The sequence below is a fragment of the Eucalyptus grandis genome, chromosome 4 (genome assembly GCF_016545825.1).
Source record: "Eucalyptus grandis isolate ANBG69807.140 chromosome 4, ASM1654582v1, whole genome shotgun sequence".
NCBI lineage: Eukaryota > Viridiplantae > Streptophyta > Magnoliopsida > Myrtales > Myrtaceae > Eucalyptus > Eucalyptus grandis.
In genome coordinates this window covers 563,563-583,411 of record NC_052615.1, presented here as the reverse complement: position 1 = coordinate 583,411, position 19,849 = coordinate 563,563, and the positions used below count along the sequence as shown (strand labels likewise).

The 19,849-nt window shown below is 43.6% G+C and overlaps 2 protein-coding genes and 1 long non-coding RNA gene across 4 annotated transcripts; 1 reads left to right on the top strand and 2 right to left on the bottom strand.

Annotated features, from left to right (window-relative positions):
* The first annotated feature begins 2,395 nt into the window (after nt 1-2,395).
* Nucleotides 2,396-4,491, top strand: LOC104415761. Of its 2 annotated transcripts, none has more exons than XR_005550398.1 (2): nt 2,396-2,964; nt 3,970-4,491. It is a non-coding gene; the product is annotated as an uncharacterized LOC104415761 (long non-coding RNA). The 2 variants fall into 2 exon arrangements; XR_005550397.1 differs by lacking the exon at nt 2,396-2,964 and adding an exon at nt 3,232-3,280.
* A 10,317-nt stretch (nt 4,492-14,808) lies between these two features.
* LOC120292908 (uncharacterized mitochondrial protein AtMg00860-like) lies at nt 14,809-15,342 on the bottom strand. Its single transcript, XM_039311461.1, has one exon. It carries the CDS (start codon nt 15,340-15,342, stop codon nt 14,809-14,811), a length of 534 nt encoding a protein of 177 aa, XP_039167395.1.
* A 1,392-nt stretch (nt 15,343-16,734) lies between these two features.
* LOC104442444 lies at nt 16,735-17,610 on the bottom strand. The gene is made up of 2 exons (XM_010055882.2): nt 17,463-17,610; nt 16,735-17,360 (listed from the first exon to the last, which is right to left on the bottom strand). The coding sequence occupies exons 1-2, from the start codon at nt 17,608-17,610 to the stop codon at nt 16,735-16,737; spliced, it is 774 nt and encodes a 257-aa protein (XP_010054184.2).
* Nucleotides 17,611-19,849: the final 2,239 nt, after the last annotated feature.

The following is a 19,849-nucleotide window of genomic DNA, read 5'->3' as shown; positions in this document are numbered from 1 at the left end:
CGGCCAGATAGCTTTGGTTGACCTTGAGGAGTTGCAGAGGTGAAGTCATGAGGATTGGAGAATGTGTCCGACTTGTAGGTCGTAGGACAATTCATTTTTAAGAGCCGGTCTTTTGTAGACTTTTGGCTGTAGGCTTCTGTTTGTAATTCTATTGAATTATGAAAGTGTTATGTTGTGGTTTTGCTTTTTGCTTTTCTATCCCGTATTTCATTGGCAGTGGTTTTATAATACGTTCCGCTTGCGCAATAATAAATGAATGGGGTCGGCGACACTACCTGGGAATGTCGCACTTGCATGACCATGGTGGGATGTTGGCGCGCTCGAGGTTCGGGGTGTGACAAAAAGGGTACTAGTTGATTATTTAGTGTAATAAAGTCTTAGACCCTAAATTCTTTGGTTGAGTAGAAATGTAAATTAATAGAAAATAAGTGAGGTATAATCTCATACCTCACCTTGGTCTTTAGCCGACCTCAATTGGCTAGTGGCAACTCCTCTTTAGAAAACAGTGAAAGTGTTAATTTGACTTAACATTGAATACTCCAACGTTGCACAAGGTAAGGTTTTGGGAGAGCCTGCATCTAATTGAGTGCCTTAGGCACACCTTTTAAGCAATACTCCTAAATCTATGTCTTTTCTCTTCAGACGGAAAAGGTAGGTTGCAACATGAACATACCAAAAAGGATAGTTGATGTCACGGCTCGAACCCCCAAGCACACGAACATCCCACGACAGTTGATAAAATGTGACATCCTAGAACGCGTTGCTGACCCATCCTTTTTTTTTATCTTTTCATTAAACGCAAGCGAAAGCGTTTAATATAAACACCTAGTCAATCAACAAAGAGGGTTAGTAAAAACACAACACAAGAAACATTCCCAAAAGCATTACTTTTATTTATAAACTTATTAACCCTCGGAAGTTTAATAGTTACAAGCCTTACATCGGCAACTTCCAACCACCCAACAAAAGCCAATAGTGGGTCAGAGTTAACTTAAACTTCATTAACGCTAGGACAATCTCTCGTCTTCAAGGGACCCCAAATGGAACATGACGGTTCTCTATACTACATGCCTGAAAATAATAAACAACAATGAAGTGAGATATAAATCTCAGCAAATCAACGAATTAAATCTCAACTAGGACGCTAATCGTCTTAGAGGCAGCCTAAACATGCAACATCATATCGACAACACATCAATAACAAAGCAACACTTGTTTTGCTTAAATATAAATATGGTTAGGCAATTGACCCCAAAGACAAATATTAAAGCCGTCAAATAGCCTGTAGACATCCTTGTCTTGCCTTGGTACATCCTTGCATATAACAATTCACATATGCCAATAGTATACAACAAACATAATAAATAATTGGAATGCATTCCATAATACTCATGCACAAAGTCATCACACGTGTACCAATTATTACAACCCCTCGGGCCATGGCATCTTCTAGAACCCCTACCTTTATAACATTCCATAAAGAGTATTGGTCCAACCTCAACCGCAACTTGGCATCTAGATCCTCATTAGGCATCCAATAAACATTGGGCATTGTCTCTAAACTCCCGTTGGGTGACGGGTTCGATTAAATGACCACTCAAGCACGTCAACACTCAAGCCAATTTTATTTGCAATCAATTAGCCTAGTGCAAAAGAGTTCATGCTCAAATAACAAATCTTGGCAAATTTTCACACTTAAAATTCAGGTAAAATAATCGCACATGGTATGTACTTAAAATCAACCCTCCAAATTTTACATACATTCATTTTAAAACACCTTTGTCCCATTTAACACATAAAACACGACGCCCAAACCCAACACCTCAAAATGTATCATTTTCTTGCCAAATAAACCTTCTAAAAAATAATAATTAAGGACTATAATTGGGCAATCAATAACATGGCATAACAAGCTCAAACAGTCAGAATTATGCATAAATTCATTCGGAAAATCAAGTATGGAATTCTACCTAATGACTAATTCGTCATTAATGTACACTAATTGCGATTAATTAAGCTAATTATAATTAATTAATCTACACAACGATTAAATTAAACTAACCATGGTTACTTTAAACTAACTACTGTTAATGAAACTAACTACGGTTACTTTACACCAACTATGGTTAATTAACCTGCCCACTAATACTTTAAACTAATTACGGTTAATTATCATAACCATGATTACTTTAAACTAATTGCTCTTAATTAAAACTAATTCATATTAGCCTTAATCTAATCCATCATTAACCAAAATTAACTAACACTAACCATCATTATCCCTAAACTAAACCTATCCCTAAACTCAGTTAACTACCTAATCAAGGATTAAGAGATAACTCACGGTTTTTGACATCGACGAGCCCACGGTGATTAGGGGTGTAAAAAAACCCGACCCGACCCGAACACGACCCAAACACGAAACAAATATAAAACGTGTTTCGTGTTCGGGTAACAAACATGAAACAAGCGGAATACATGTTTCGGGTCGGGTTTAGGGTTGGAACATTGTTCGACCCGAAACACGTTAACATCCTTGTTCCAAATTACAAACAAGTCACCAAACACAAACACTAAACACTAAACAGACGTGTTTTCGAGAACCCCTCCCCTTTGGCTTCTTCTCCGACGACTGCGCTTCTCGTGGATTCCGTTCCGCTGCCGCCCTCCGGTCGACGCGCCTCCGCCTTGCCGTCGCCAACCCTCGTCTCAATGCCGGAACCCTAGCCACCGCCGAATCAATCGATCGTCGCCGTCCAGGTCTCCATCTCTCGTCTCAACACCGGAACCCTAGCCGCCGCCGATTCCTATTGTTTTAGTGGGAAAACGCTGGAGCTGTCGATTTCGATTTTTCCTCGGAGTCGGGAGAAATTCTGCCGCGACTTCTCGCACGTGCGTTTACGCGACGGCTTGATCTAGGGTCTTTAAATTCGTCGGCAGGCATCGGAGCTCTTCTCGTTCTTGGTAAGGTTTCGTTCTTCAGACGCCATCTCTGCTTCTTTTTTTTGTTTCTTGGATGCTTATCTTCAATTGGTGTTTCTTTCTTTCTTTGGGGTATATCGTGGTTTTGCGGTGTCTCATTTGGTGCTCTGGTTCTTGGTGGGTCTCTCTGTTGATAGGTCTTTCTTGTTCGAGCTTATCTTGTTAAAATGAATGGTTGATTGGAGTGTGAATGGGATATTCTGTGGATAGGCTTCGCGAAGCGGTTCGGGGTGACGGGGAGAGGGAAGATTGTGCTGAGGAGAAGAACACCAAAATGAAGTTGCGGTTGTCGAAGTTGGTGTGTTCTTTTTTCTTTTCTTTTTTTTTTCTGTGCAATTCTTGCTGTCATTGTTGCTAACTTGCTATTGCTGGTTTTGTGCTGCTGTTATTAATTTGATATCTTGCTTCTTTAGCATTCTATGTGCGGAGTGATGGTTTTTGCTTTGCTGGATTGTTTGCCCGAAGGATTAAGATGCGATGCCCCCCTGGTGCTATTTTGAAGAAGACTCTAACTGTTTGTACTATGGTTAAATTCTTCAATAGGGTCTTTCTTTCTTCTACTAGGTTCAGATCCCTACTAAAAGTTTTATATTTTTGAGTTATCAAGATATTTGCAAACTCCAAGGAAGAGGTACTCGGCTCCTAGACATGCTTGATTGGAAATAAGGGACCGGTGCATTGAAAGCGAATAGCAGCTGTAACTTGTTCATTAATATGTATTTCTCTATATGTCAGCTATTCCTTAGCGGCTGCAAGCGGTGCGAGTATGAGGAATATCTATGGGATTTGCCTTGTCAATACTACAATTAGCTGGACCGATGTGGAGTTCATGTCAGCTGTTGTACATAGTCTCTATCCAATTTCAATAAAAATGTGCATTCGTCAATGTCAAGTCCGAATTTTGTTACTTCTTCACTATTTGGTCTGGCACTGAAAAAGCCAGAGATGGTACAATGATGGCTTAACTAGCCATTTCAATTGTTGCAGGATATTGCATGCTTTTGACATTGGATTGAATTGATCTTGGTTAGAGTTCCTTTACTGATATTTTTGCTGCCATGAAGCTTTGATGACACCACATGCACAACCCCTTTTTGGTTCCCCCTCGGGTTGGCTTAGTGTGGACTAATCTTGTTATCTCATATCTAGATGAGCATTTGCTAGGAACGATGTGGCTTTTGATTTTGTGTGCTTGGTGTGTTTGCGCATCAGCAATCAACAAGCATGCCTAAGCTTGTAAGAGAAGTAGAAGCCAAAGAGAAAGAAGCAGAACAACGACAGCGACTTGAGATGCAATCACTGGTGAAGTAAACCGCGACAATGATGAATGATGAGTAGAGAATTGAACCTTTCCATGAAAGGAGAATTGTTCCATATGTATGTTTCTCATTTTCTTGTCTGCAACTGTAGGATATTTCAACAGATTGTAATGGTAGGTGGCATTCTCATTCGTGGGTTGTACTAAGCCTCCGTCACATTAGATGGTCTAATGTGAAAAAAGAAGAAGAAGGTGAAAACCCGGAGACTCGACTCGACCCGACCCGACCCGAACTGACCCGAAACACATTCGATATTCTAATGTGTTTCGGGTCGGGTCGGGTCGGGTCGGGTCATAATGCGTGACCCTTATGTTTCGGGTCGGGTCGGGTAACATCAAGACCCGACCCGACCCATTTACACCCCTAACGGTGATGGCGGCATGATGGTGTTGAGAACACGAAGTTCCCAACGTGAACGGTGACACGAACAGCATAGGGATGGCTCCTCAAAACCCATAGCCAAGCTTGGGCTTGGCTTGGGCAATGGTGCACCGGCGGTGGTGGTGCTTCAGTGATGGAAATGGCAAAACAAAGGCAGCATGGTGGCTTGACGGACGGCCGGTGGACAGTGGCTAAAGGGGCAGTGAATGTGGGGCTTCGGTGGTGATCATGATGATGATGAAGAGGAAAATGAAGAAAAAAAGTGAGAAAGGAGAGAGGGGATGTTCGGCCACCTTGGGGGAAAATGAGGGGGAGGAGGGGGAATATATATATATATATATATATATATATATATAATATTTTTCCCCAAAAAATATCTTCCCTAAAAATCCTCTTCTACACTTCTTTTTCTTTTTGTTTTGGTTTTATTTAATGCCAAAAGCCCTTGGGCCCGTTTGCTTGAATTGGGCTTGAAATGGGCTCGGCTTGGCCTGGCTTCTCTTCCGGCTTCGATTCTTATCGATTATTCCTCTTCCGAAAATTTTAAGCTTACCGATAATTCGTAAATGAATAAGGTGACATCTATTAGTCTCGAAACTCTTGAAAGTTCGATACCTGAAATCGAATTAAATTTCATGATTAAAATTAATCAAATGCGATTTTAGTATGACCTAAACTATTGGATGGCTTTTAGGGGTTTTCATGTGATTGACCCGTGGTCGATAATTTTCGATTCACATTTGTGCATTTTCGAATCATGAATGGCAATCGGTTGTCATGTAATCACAAGAGTTTGATTACATACCCTAACTACAAGATCAATAGGAAATCGGTTTATCATCACTCGATGTGAGTATCGTAATCGTGCAGAATCACCTATGAACCAACTACATACTTCTGTCAAATCGATTTATATATGTTCACTAATTGGCCTATAACAGCGTAGTATTGATTCTTGTCGATCCTTATGGTACGGTTGATCCCTAATTGAATTCTCTGATTTTTTGCGTTTATAACCCTTTTCGGCCTCGCCCAATATATTAGTTAACTCATAAGTAATTAATTCAGAGTAAATTAATTATTAATATATTGATGAAATAACCATTTCATATATTTTGAAAGGGGCCAAATTTCAGGATATCACAGTTGATACGAGAACTAACCAACCACTGAATTAAGAACTAATTATGGTCTAAAGTGTAATAAATAAGTTTTTGAGAACTACGTACCAACAGCTTTTACTATTAAGCTACATCAAGTAATGCAATCATATGTCTTATTAGTAGCTTCAGTATGACTATGTAAGAAATCATATCGAGTTATCAATTCCGTGGGCACAAACTTGTGTGCTCCGGTAGTTATATTCGACTTGCATTTATTAGGGTACACAATCACTCGGACATAGATTAACTACAATCTAGTACATGAAGAAACTCCACATATGCTTAAAAAATAACAAAGAAATACTAGGTAAGCTACAATTACTAAATAAAATCGACATACTAAGTGGTGTAGTAGGCTGCAAATGAAATTTTCAAAATACGAGGGTGTTATTCTAGACTTACCCGACATCATTCAAAACTTACTAAGATAGTACAAGAATATAAATGGTCTAGGCTAGAGCTTCATCCAAAATGTCCTACGCTGAAATGTTCGGGCTGGGTCAAAATTTGGTCAAAAGCCCGCCTGGACCGGCCCATGCATAGCCCTAAAATATAATACTAGGATAAAATCTTGTGATATCAATTAAAGAACCTTCTAATGAAACGTGTGCATATTGGGGCTTTGACCTCATAAGAAAATTGTCCTAGTGTGCAAATATGCTGAAACGACGATGTTGTCCACATGCAAGCGATGCAAATGTTGCCTTCGTGAAACATGGATCAGCCGGCTGGACTTTTTATACTTTGCCCGTAGAATGCATGTAGACAGTAATCGGAGGAATATATAATACTCGTGTCTACGATTGTCATCCATGCAATCAGCAGAAGAAGAATGAAATTCCATAAGCAAATTAAAATAACGATAGTTTTTACGATGTTTTCGAAATTTGGTGAGAAAGGCAACCCACCAATTCTTCGCCAAATTTGAAATTGGATGAAGGTTTTGCTTTCTTTCTCTAATGTGACTGACAACTTCTTTTGGCTCGTGGAGGCCAAAATGATCATGAACAAATTAATCCAGTGGAGTAAATGGAAAGCTAGCATCGGAGTCAGAGAAGCACAATAGTGCAAAGTTTAATTGTGGGCTTTTTCTAAGGCGGAACAAGTCAGGATAGAACTAGCCAGTTGAATATAACTCTTCTGCGCCACTTTAGTTTGGAATATCTCGTGCTTGCAATAAAGTTTAATTGTCTTGAATTTAGTGCATACGGTCATCCTCCGATCGACCCTTTTACGAAACCCTAACATGCTCGTGCTAAATACGACTAATCAACAGGATGCATAAAAACCAAATAATAATCAAGGAGGGTTTTAATCGTTAAGCCGAGTCTGTTGAAGTGTGTAATAGGGCTACAGATACGAAGAATCATATATGATATGTGCTAGGCTCTAAGGAAAGTCTAATTGGCGTTGAGTTTTATATGGTAATCGGACCATGGCAATAATAGAGATATCACTGAGAATATCCATATATTGCTTACAATTCGTTGTGGAATATTGACTCTTACTTGCCTTCAACACGCAAAGATAAAACAGAACAGTGACAAATTCGTCTGATGATGAAAGGTCCAAATTGTGGAATATTGACTCTTACTTGCCTTCAACACGCTCAAACTACTGCCAACATCAACAAACAGGCTTCCTGTTCACACACAGTCTCCCATCGAATATGGTCAATATGCCAAGGCACAAAGTACACGAACGACCGCGATCCGTGGTCCTAAATATTACTCTTGGAAAATCAGAAGCTTTGAAAGGACAGTCCACAAGGAGACCACGACGGCTAGTGAAAAGCTAGTTTTTCTTGCGTATGTACCACTTTCACACTTCCCCCAATAACTTCCGCAATTCAGCTTCGCAATCTGCGGCCTTAATTTTGGTGTCTAGTACGGCAGATCTAGAAGGGTAACCAAAGCATTGACTCATGGAGAGGGAGGGTCCCTCTACTAACACTATCAAAATTATTCCTGATTTCCTAAATAGGTGAGTTCTGAAATTTCTTCACTTTTTGTACTTATGATTTAAAAAGAAAAATAAAATATTGAAGAGTAGAATATAAAAGAAACATAAAGAAGAATATCTTTTAAGATCTCATGGGAAGCTCTTTTTTGGCCCCGTCTAATTTTGTCCATTTTGAGAAATTTTGAGAATGTCAATATGAGAATTAAGGGCGCGTTTGGTAACGATTATGTTCCCGGAAGTAGATTCGATTAGAAATAAAAAAATTATTCTGTTCTGAACAGATTCTAAACATTTTAAACTGTTTGGTAAGCGTCCAAAATATCCGATTCGGGAATAGAATTGTGTTTGGTACCGTGTTTATTGATTCTATTCCAAATCAATTTCTTTTAATTTTTAAATATTTTTTCCTTTTCTTTTTTTCCCTTTTTCCTTTTTTTTTCCTTTTTTTTTTTTTTTTTTTTTTTTCTCCTATTCTTCTTCTTCTTCAAGTCGGTCGCCGGTCCGGCGACCGGCCAACAAGGGCCGGCGACCTCATCGAGAGTGTCGCCAGCCCCTCGGTGAGGCCAGCCCTTGTTAGTAGTTGGGCAAGGCTCGCCCATCCCTCACCCAGCCCCACGGAGGCTCGGCCTCCCCCAGCCTGGGCGAGGCTCACCTAGCCATCGGCAAGGCTCGGCCTTGCCAGATTTGATGAGGCCGAGCCTTGCCAAACTTCGCCCTGGCCTGGCGAGCCTCCGGCGAGCTCACCAAATTGGTTGCCGGCGACGAGCGACGGGCGGCGGATGGCAGTGGTGGACAGTGGCGAATGGCAACAAAGGAGAGGAGATGGGAGACTTGAGCTTCCACTTTTCTTCCATTTTTTTTGTTCTTTTTTTTTTTTTTGATTCTGGAATAAGAACTATTTTTTTTTTTTTTTTTATTCTCGATTCTACTCCAAATCTGTTCTCGGGAACAAAAATTTTATCTAACGCGATTCTGTTCCCAAACTACTCTCGAGAAAAAATAATCAGAATTTGGCCATGTTTGGATGGTTACCAAATAGGGCCTAAGTGTGCAAAGGTGAAGTGGATAGATGCGTGTTTGCCAAAGGAGGAGGTGAATTGTGTTTAAAGTAAATATATTAGTGTAATATAACTGTTAATAAGAATTTAATACGATTGCTACTTTTAGAAGCTGAGTCTGTGTGACTTACTTGAATTAAAACTTGTATCTCCAAGCAAAAGTACTTAAGTTTGTAATTATGCACGCAAGCAAGCACCGATGTGTGTGTAGCGCGTCATGAACCCATGCATACATCGCAAGTAACAAAATATGATAGAAATTAATTAGGGCAAATTTTCTTTTTAGACACAAAAGGGAAGAGTGTCAAAAAAGTCCTAAACCTATTGATTGGGAAAATTATCCAAAAAGTCCTGAATCTATTGCACTTTTGCCAATTCAGTCCTAAACCTTTTAACTTTGCCAATTGAATCCTAAACCATTTTACTTCTTGCCGACTCAGTCCATCCGGCCAATTTTGGCCGAAAATGCTGACGTGGATGTCAACGGCGCCACGTAGGACTGTCAGAGCTAACGTGGACAATTTTTAATAATATTTTAGTATTTTTTTTTTTTTTTTTATGTTTTTATGTTTTTTTGAATTTTTTTTCTCATTTTGGCTTTTTCCTTGGCCTTTTCCGATGGCTGGTCACCAGCCACAGCTGGTCGACTAGCCTTGCTCGCCACAGGCGATGCCTGGCCGGGCGAGGACGAACATCGGTGAGGGGAGCCCTCGCCCAAGCGTGGCCCGGCAAGGGTCGCCTAGGCGAGGCTGCCCTGGCCTGGTGAGGGCCGACCTCGCCAGATTTGGTGAGGGGAGCCCTCACCTGGGTGAGCATCGGCCTTGCGTAGACTAGATTTGGCGAGGCTAGCCCTCACTTGTGGTCGAGCAGGCGTCGGCTTGTGGTCGGGTGGGCGTTGGCTTGTGGTCAGTGGCCAGCTATTGCCCGTCCGACCAGGGGCGAGGCCAACGCTCGCCTGGGTGCGGGCTCCCCTCGCCAGATCTAGCGAGGTCAGCCCTCGCCAAGGCCAGGGCGGCCTTGCCCGGTATCGTTGTTGCCCAGCTAACGCTCGACGAGGCCGCCCTGGCCTGGGGGAGGGTCGGGCTTACCCAGGTGACCTTTGCCAAGCAATGCCTAGGCTAGGGCTCCCCTCGTTGGTGCTCCCCCTCGCCCGGCCAGGCCTTGCCTATGGCGGGCAAGGCCAACCGGTCGGCTGTGGCTGGTGGTTGGCCGTTGCTTGTGGCCGGTGGCCGTGTCATGCCTCGAGCCCCGAAACACATGAACAACCCACCTTGGTCATATAAATGCGACATTTTCAAGTAGTGTCGCCGACCCCATTAATTTTATTATGCGCATACAGAACGTATTAAAATCCCCTGACAAATAAATTACGGGATAGGACAATAGGAAGAAAAACAATTCAAATACAAACCGACATACTTTCATATAGTCAATCAGGGTTTACATATAACCAAAATGGGTTAGAGACTATGTGCATAAAAAAGGGTCAGTCTGCACACTAGGGATCGGTCCACCGAAAAAAAAAAAAAAAAAAAAAAAAGTCCTATGACTACCGGTCGGACTCGTTCGACGATCCCACGTCCTCCGGTTCTATCACCCAAGAGGCCGAAGGTGATGCATTGATCACTCTACCATCAGGAAGATCCGCCACGCCTTCACCCAAAATGACATTCATCATAGTCAACGGAATGTCCATGCTATCCAATGGGCCAACCCTAACGCTATCGACCCCAGAACGAAACCAAACCCTAAACATATAAGGTACTCTAGCATCTCCAGTCACCTGAACCTAGACAGTGGACCTAACCAGCTGATAGACCTAAGGACTTCCAGGGTCAGGAGCACTTTGCGTCGTCTAGTGAATCTCCATCGGCACGCCACTCTTCTCCAGGGGTACTGCCATCTACGGCCCTGTAATGTTTTTCTCACAACGGGGTGAGACATTGTCTTAGCAAGTTCACCCCTCCTAAACCCCTATTAGAAAGTAAATATGCCCCATAGTGGCCTAGCCACGACATCAAGAAGGCTTACCTCGCATTAGCCTTCATCTACAAGTTAACACAGTTTATATAATTCAACTACGTGCAATTATGATAATCAAACAACTGTGGCACCATCACATTATCAGAACAATTCAACCACTTGGATCGTTTCAGCGATCAATCGACTCGATCGATTACATGTCACTCTAGCAAATCAATCACTGCTTCAAATCATGACCTTATAGGTAGGTTAAACAAATAGTGGCAATCATGGCCTCACTCGGCACGACCTTTAACTAGGTGGTAGATCTCGGCCTGATGGGCACAACCTTAAATAGGTGGTCAATTACGGCCCCATTGGGCACGACCTCTCATAGGTGGTCAATCACGGCCACATTGGTCACAACCTCTAATAGGTGGTCAATCACGGCCCCATTGGTCACAACCTCTAATAGGTGGTCAATCACGGCCAATCTCCCATCAATTTCGACACTTGGGATTTTATAAAGAATCCCTATTTTGACACTTGGGATTTTATAAAGAATCCTTATTTATCGTAATCACACTCAATTTGCCATAATCAATCATCAATTTTAAATTCTAAATACACAGTAGCGATCGGCACGAAATTCTGAGCAATCGGGGTTAAAAATAATTTTTCCGTTTTTTTAATAATATTTTAATAATTTCGGATTATAATATAATATTATAATTTCCAGAATTTCGAAGCAATTAAATAATTCAAAACTAAAATCCTATTATGTCCCATCAAGGCTTATCATTAAATAACTTCTTTTAACTTTAATTAAACACACTTTAACATAAACCAACCTCTTAATCCAATTTATAATTAAATACACTAATCTACCTACCTAAACTTACTTAATTTAAACTCAACACACTTAGGGCATCATTAACACTCTAATCAAGGTTTAGTGAGGTAAACTCACTTGATTAACTCGCTGCTTGGACCAAAATGATGAGGGCGACGCCGGGATCAACTTTCCTAAAGGCGGGCCTAGCTTCCAGGGTTGGGAAGACGGCCAAAGCGGGCCTAGAAGAGGCTGAGATACCCACAAACGGAGCTGCTGAACTAGGCCAAAAGGAGGCACGACGGGGAGGTGCGGGCGCGCGAAACGGGCGGAGGAAGGGGCGGCGGCAGCTTCGGCTAAGTTCGCGAGTTGCTCCGGCGTCTTTAGCTCGGCTGGAACGTTGGGCTGCAACTAGAGATGGAGGGAAGCGGCTAGCGCGGGCGAGGCGATGTCGGGCGGGATGGCGAGGCGAGGCACGCGGGGGGTAGCACGTGGTGGCACGGCGAATGGTGACGGGCAGGCTGGATCGGCGGCGATGAACGGCGGAGCTGGCGTGCGCGAGCAGGCTGGTCGACGGGCAAGCTTCCCCTTCGCCGGTTCTCCCTCTCTCTCCCTTGTTCAAATTGAAGAAGATGAAGTTGATGGAGATGGGGAGGTGACACCCCTCCTTTTTGGGATTGCATCCCCACTCTCCATGTGTCACTCCATTGGCCCATCTTGCCCCACACCATGACATCGCCATATGAGGTCATCATCCACTCACTCAAATCCTCTACAACTTCTCCAATGGTTGCACTTTCATTTTCCGCTGGGGTCCAATTCTTGTACATCCAATTTCTTCAATTTTTCATTCAATTCTCTTCTAATTGAGTCCAATTAAAGTCCACAAAATTATCCCATGATCTTAATAAGGTATGTGACATAACCGAGCTTTCAATTTCTAAATTCAATCCCAATTTTCACAGTTAAATTCAATCTTGTGCGATTTCAGCACGCTTAGTCCACTGAGTAGCTTTTGGGGAAATTTTCTTGCATCCGACCCGAGGGTGATCAGTCCCCAAGCCTGATGTGTTAAAATTCCTTAATTGCTTCACTCAATAGACTAGTTCCCTCGCAAGTGGCCAACTATGAGAGATGAACTACATGCACAGATGAATTGTCCAACTCAATTAACTGAAAATAAAATTGAGAAAAATCAGGATATCACAACTCTTTCCCTTTTATAAAAATTTCATCCTTGAAATTTAAACCATTACAGATCTTTAAACAAGAAGGTAAATGTACAATTGTCTTATCGATTATTTGGTCTCCCAGGTTGCTCCTTCAGTGCCGTGGTGTTGCCAGACCACTTTAACCATTGGGATGGTCCTGGTGCGCAGAACTTGTTCTTTGCGATCTACAATCTGAACCGGGTTTTCAACGTACGACACCCTATCGTCCACGTCTAATTCCTCAAAATTTAGAACATGAGTCGGGTCAGGTTCATACTTCCTCAACATCGACACGTGAAAACGTCGTGCACCTGTGACAACTTCGGCGGCAGTGCAAGACGATATGCTAGAGTCCTTATTCTTTCTAAAATCTCGAAGGGACTTACGTACCTCGAACTCAGTTTCCCCTTTTTGCCAAAGCGGGAAGTACCTCTCACCGGTGACACCTTCAAGAAGACATGCTCACCAACTTGGAATTCCAATGGCCTCCAACGCTTATCGGCATAACTCTTCTGGTGACTCTAAGTGGTCTTTAGTCTGTCTCTGATAACTGTAACCGCTTCCACTGACTGCTGAACTAACTCTGGACCGGTGATCTTTCTTTCTCTGACCTCATCCCAACACACCGGCGTTTTGCACGCTCTGCCATACAATGCTTCAAAAGGAGCCATCCGAATACTCTGCTGGTAACTGTTGTTGTAGGCAAACTCGACCAGATGAAGCTGTTCCTCCCAACTTCCCTTGAAGTCCAAGACCCAAGCTCGCAGCATATCCTCGAGGATTTGAATCGTCCTCTCAGACTGGCCGTTTGTCTGTGGGTTGTAAGCCATACTATACTGCAGCTTCGTTCCTAACATTGATTGTAGGCTCTTCCAAAAAGCGGCGGTGAACCTCAGATCCCTGTCTGAAGTAATCGTGACCGGCACCCCATGCATATGAACTACATGACGCACGTACAAATCTACATGCCTATCCAAACTGAGGTCCCTTCGAACTGCGATAAAGTGTGCCGACTTCGTCAATCTATCAACCATTACCCATATCGAATCATTTTCTCTCTAGCTCCTCGGTAGTCCCGTCACGAAGTCCATTGTAATATGCTCCCATTTCCATTATGGGATCTCAAGGGGTTGCAATAGTCCTCCCAGTTTGCAATGCTAAGCTTTCACCTGCTAACACGTCAAACACTCGGCGATGTGCTTGGCGATGTCCGCCTTCATGCCACACCACCAGTAGTGTTGACGTAGATTTTGATACATCTTGGTACTACCAGGATGAATGCTGTAACTACTACGGTGCGCTTCTAATAAAATCTCCTCCCTAAGCTCCACATCGTCAGGTACAACCAACCGTCCTTGGAACCTCAATGTTCCATCTTCAGAAATCTGGAAGTCAGCTTTCCTCTTCTTTGTATCCTCTTGTACGATTTTTTGAATATTCGGATCTATTTACTGAAGCGTCCTGATTCTGCCCTGTACTTCCGGCTCAATTCTGAGGGTGGCCATAAGGTTTGAAAGGTGGCCTACTTCAAATTTGAAACCCAAATCTCGTGCTCCCTCGAGTAGACTCCATTTCTTGAGTACCATCTGTGCAACTGAAGATTTCCTGCTCAATGCATCGGCGACCTTGTTCGCCTTTTCGGGATGATACAAATCTCACAGTCATAGTCCTTTAGGAGTTCCATCCATCGACGCTGTCTCATATTCAACTCCTTCTGAGAAAATAAGTACTTAAGACTCTGATGGTTAGTGAAGATTTGGAATCTTTCTCCGCACAGGTAGTGCCTCCAAATCTTTTAAGGGCAAAGATGATCACTGCAACTTCTAAGTCATGCGTCGGATAATTCAACTCATGAGGTCTCAATTGATGGGACGCATACACAACAACCCTACCATGCTACATCAATACACAACCCAATCCTTTAAACGATGCATCGCTTTAGATCTCAAATCCTCCTGGACCAGATGGAATAGTAAGTACATGTGCGGTAGTTAGCTTTTGTTTGAGCTCTTGGAAACTGCGCTCACACTTATCTGACCATACAAACTTTTCTTCCTTCCTCAGCAGTCTCGTCATCGGCGATGCTAATACTGAAAACCCTTCTACAAACCGTCTGTAATACCCCGCTAAACCCAGAAAACTTCTGACCCCTATCACTGTAGTCGGTCTCAACCAGTTGATCACTGCTTCAACCTTGGATAGGTCCATTGAGATTCCTTCTCCAAAGATAACATGACCTATAAAAGCCACACGAGTTAGCCAAAACTCACACTTACTGAACTTAGCGTACAACTCGTGGTCTCTGAAAGTCTGGAGCACTATCCTTAAGTGTCTCTCATGCTCTTCAGTACTCCGCGAATACACCAGGATGTCATCGATGAAGACAATTACGAAGTGATCTAAATACTCTCTGAACACCCAGTTCATCAGGTCCATGAAAGTAGCTGAGGTGTTCGTCAACCCAAACGGCATCACAGTAAACTTGTAATGGCCATATCGAGTGTGAAACGCCGACTTCGGTATATCTTCCTTCTTGATTCTTAGCTGATGATACCTCGTCCTCAAGTCGATCTTAGAAAATAGCAACGCTCCTTGAAGCTGATCAAACAAATCATCAATCTTTGGCAATGGATACTTGTTCTTAATTGTCACTTGGTTGAGCTGTCGGTAGTCGATGCACAAGCGTAATGAAGCATCCTTCTTCTTCACAAACAACACCGGTGCTCCCCAAGGTGATGCACTCGGACGTATAAATCCTTTATCCAACAACTATTGCATTTGCACCTTTAGTTCCTTAAGCTCTAACAAGGCCATTCGGTAAGGAGCTTTGGAGATAGGCTCGTTCCCAGGAGCTAACTCAATTACAAACTCTATCTCTCTTTCTGGCGGCAAACCTGGTAATTCTTTCGAGAACACATCTGGGAACTCTTGCACTACTGGAATGTCTTCTATCTTTGACTCCTCTACTGTCATGTCCACGACAGTCGCCAGGTAACCTTGGCAACCCTTGCCTAGCAAGCGAGTTGCCTCGAGCGATGAGATTAAGGAAATCAAGGGTCCTCCTCGACTCCCAATGAATTCGAAACTCTTACCCTCTAATGGGTTAAATTGAATCGCCTTGCGATAACAGTCCATCTTAGCTCGTTGCTTGGCGAGCCAGTCCATGCCAATTATCACATCAAAATCATACATGGCTAGGACTATCAAGTCTATCCTCCCCTCTCACTCACCAATTACTAGCTTGCAACCAAGGCAACCTACTGTAGCTAACACCTTATCTTTCAACGGAGTAGATATGCTAATCACAAACTCCAACAATTCAGGAATTAATTCTACCAACTTAACAAATCTTTCAACTATAAACGAATGCGAAGCTCCAGGATCAAATAAAGCATAAGCAGGTTGGTCGTTCAGCAAGACCATACCTGTGACCACATTAGGCGCATCCTCCGCCTGTTCTCTGGTGAGCGCATAAGTCCTTCCCTGAGCTAGAGATCGGTTCAATCCACCCGGCAGCATGATCGGCAGTGCGAATCCTCTGTTCTGACCCAGCGGTGGCGGTGGCGGCAACTGAGGCTGTCTCATTTGTCTCCTGGGACAAACCCTAGCAATGTGACCCTACTGGCTACACTCATAGCAGGCACCCGACCTAAGAGGGCACGGGGCTGAGCCATGTCGCCTTCCATACAAACAACATGCTCCATTGTAGCTCGATGACGACTTCCCCACTCCACGCTTCCTGTTGGGTGGAACAGGGTACCTTCCTCCAAGCATCGGCCTCTTCCCAAATCGATTATCATCTCTGTTTGAATTAAACCGCAACCCAGATGCGGCAGCTCTCTCATTCTGGTCTTTCTCGATCAGCTAGGCCCGCTTGTAGAGGTCATTGTACTCCTTCAAATCTAGTGGTACCAACAAGCTCATCACCTCCAGTCGGAACCCATCTCTAAACCTTCGAGCTCGGTTTGACAGTCGCTGGACCAACTCAGGGGCATACTGCGACAGTTCATCGAACTTTGCTTCATACTGATCGACTGACATGGTACCTTGACGAAGGCGCTGAAACTCCGCCATCTTCACCTCTCTGGCACAATCAGAAAAGTACTTCTCATTGAAAACTTCAAGAAAAGTATTCCACTCTGGAACCACACCTTCAGGGAACAATATCCTTTTGTTAGTCTTCCACCATGTAGCTGCAATCCCCCTCAACTGATAGGCTGCCAGGACGACTTTTTCTGCTTCAGTGCACAACAGCAACTCAAAGGCATTCTCTAACTCCAGGATCCATAATGCTGCAGCTTTGGGGTCTCTTGCTCCCATGAACGTTAGTGGATTCAACCTCAGAAAATGCTGTACCAACTTCTGTCTAGGCCTCCTAGCGGCCACATCCTCAGGTGGAATTTCATCAGGTTCCTCTTCTAGTTCGGCAACCGGTGCGGCGGTAGCTGCGGTGGCAGTAGCAATGGCATTGGCGGCATTGGCGATGTTCACTGTAGTGGCGATGGTGGTGGCTTGCTAATCCATCCTGTCTCTCATCGCCTCAAGCATATGCATGATTCCAATAAACCTCGGATCCTCTAGGGCTGATGCACCGTCTGAAGGCAAAACTACACCACTTGCACTGGTCCCGGCCTGCGCTCCTCCTAGGGCACCACGAGCACTGGCCCTCAACGAAAACCCACCCCAAAACACGGAGCCTGCTGCTATCTTCCTAGCAACTCTCGGCACTCGGTCACTCATGCTACAGGCTTAATACATACGCCTATTGGTGAATTCCAATACCACATTAGAATTTGAGTAACCTTCCAACCACGTTAACAAACAACTAACAATCACATGCATTAGGATATGAAAAGTTCTTCCTACTAACTATCCCATGACTCATCGCCCTTATCACTCCATACACAAACCACGCTCTGATACCACTTAAACAGGGTTGTCACGCCCCGAGCCCTGAGACACGTGAACAACCCACCTTGGTCATATAAATGTGACATTCCCAGGTAGTGTCGCTGACCCCATTAATTTTATTATGTGCATGCGGAACATATTAAAATCCCCTGACAAATAAATTACGGGAAAAAATGGTAAGAAGAAAAACAATTCAAATACAAACCAACATACTTTCATATAGTCAATTAGGGTTTACATACAATCAAAATGGGTCAGAGACTATGTGCATCAAAAAGGGTCAGTCTGCACACTAGGGATCGGTCCACCGAAAAAAAACAGTCCTATGACTACTGGTCGGACTCGTTCGACAATCCCACATCCTCAAGTTCTGTCACCCAAGAGGCCGGAGGTGATGCGTTGATCACTCTACCGTCAGGAAGATCCACCACGCCTTCACCCAAAATGGTGTCCATCATAGTCAACATAAAGTCCATGCTATCCAGTAGGCCAACCCTAACGCCATCGGCCCTAGAACGAAACCAAGCCCTAAACATATAAGGTACTCTGGCATCCCTGGTCACCTGAATCCAGACAGTGGACCTAATCAGCTAATAGACCCAAGGACTTCCAGGGTCAGGAGCACTTTACGTCGTCTAGTGAATCTCCACCGGCATGCCACTCTTCTCTGGGGGTACCGCCATCTACGGCCCTGTAATATTTTTCCCACAACGGGGTGAGACATTGTCTCAGCAAGTTCACCCCTCCTAAACCCCTATTAGAAAGTAAATACGCCTCAGAGTGGCCTAGCCACGACATCAAGAAGACTTACCACGCATTAGCCTTCATCTACAGGTTAGCATAGTTTATATAATTCAACCACGTGCAATTATGATAACCAAACAACTATGGCACCATCACATTATCAGAACAATTCAACCACTTGGTCGTCTCAGCGATCAATCGACTCGGCCGATTACATGTCATTCTAGCAAATTAATCACTGCTTCAAATCATGACCCTATAGGTAAGTTTAACAAACAGTGGCAATCACAGCCCCACTCGGCATGACCTTTAACTAGGTGGTAGATCTCGTCCCGATGGGCACAACCTTAAATAGGTGGTCAATCACGGCCCCATTGGGCACGACCTCTAATAGGTGGTCAATCACGGCTCCATTAGGCATAACCTCTAATAGGTGGTCAATCACGGCCAATCTTCCATCAATTTCGACACTTGGGATTTTATAAAGAATCCCTATTTATCGCAATTACACTCTTTTTGCCATAATCAATCATCAATTTTAAATTATAAATACACAACAGCGATCGACACGAAATTCTGAGCAATTGGGGTTAAAAATAATTTTTCCATTTTTTAATAATATTTTAATAATTTCGGATTATAATATAATATTATAATTTCCAAAATTTCGAAGCAATTAAATAATTCAAAACTAAAATCCTATTATGTCCCATCAAGGCTTATCATTAAATAACTTCTTTTAGCCTTAATTAAACACACTTTAACATAAACCAACCTCTTAATCCAATTTATAATCAAATACATTAATCTACCCACCTAAACTTACTTAATTTAAAATAAACACACTTAGGGCATCATTAACACTCTAATCAAGGTTTAGTGAGGTAAATTCACTTGATTAATTCGCCGCTTGGACCAAAACAACGTGGGCGACGCCGGGATCAACTTTCCTAAAGGCGGGCCTAGCTTTCGGGGCCGGAAGACGACCAAAGCGGGCCTAGAAGAGGCTGAGATACCCACAAATGGAGTTGCTGAACTAGGCCGGAAGGAGGCACGACGAGGAGGTGCGGGCGCGCGAAACGGGCGGAGGAAAGGGCGGCGACTCGTGTGGGTGAGGCGGCGGCTTCGGCTGAGTTCGCAGGCTGCTCCAAAGTCTTCAACTCGGCTAGAACATCGGGCTGCAGCTAGAGATGGAGGGAAGCAGCTGGCGCGGGCGAGGCGATGTCGGGCGGGACAATGAGGCGAGGCGCGCGTGGGGCGGCGCGTGGCGGCACGACGAACGGCAACGGGCGGTTGGCTTGAGGGCGACAAACGGCGGAGTTGG

Coding starts and splice junctions, on each gene's coding strand:
- LOC120292908 (XM_039311461.1), bottom strand. CDS start 15,342: ATGCCGTTTGGGTTGACGAACACCTCAGCTACTTTCATGGACCTGATG.
- LOC104442444 (XM_010055882.2), bottom strand. CDS start 17,610: ATGAGTGACCGAGTGCCGAGAGTTGCTAGGAAGATAGCAGCAGGCTCC. Junction 17,361..17,462: donor TGTAGTTTTGCCTTCAGACG/GTGCATCAGCCC, acceptor TCGCCACTACAG/TGAACATCGCCAATGCCGCC.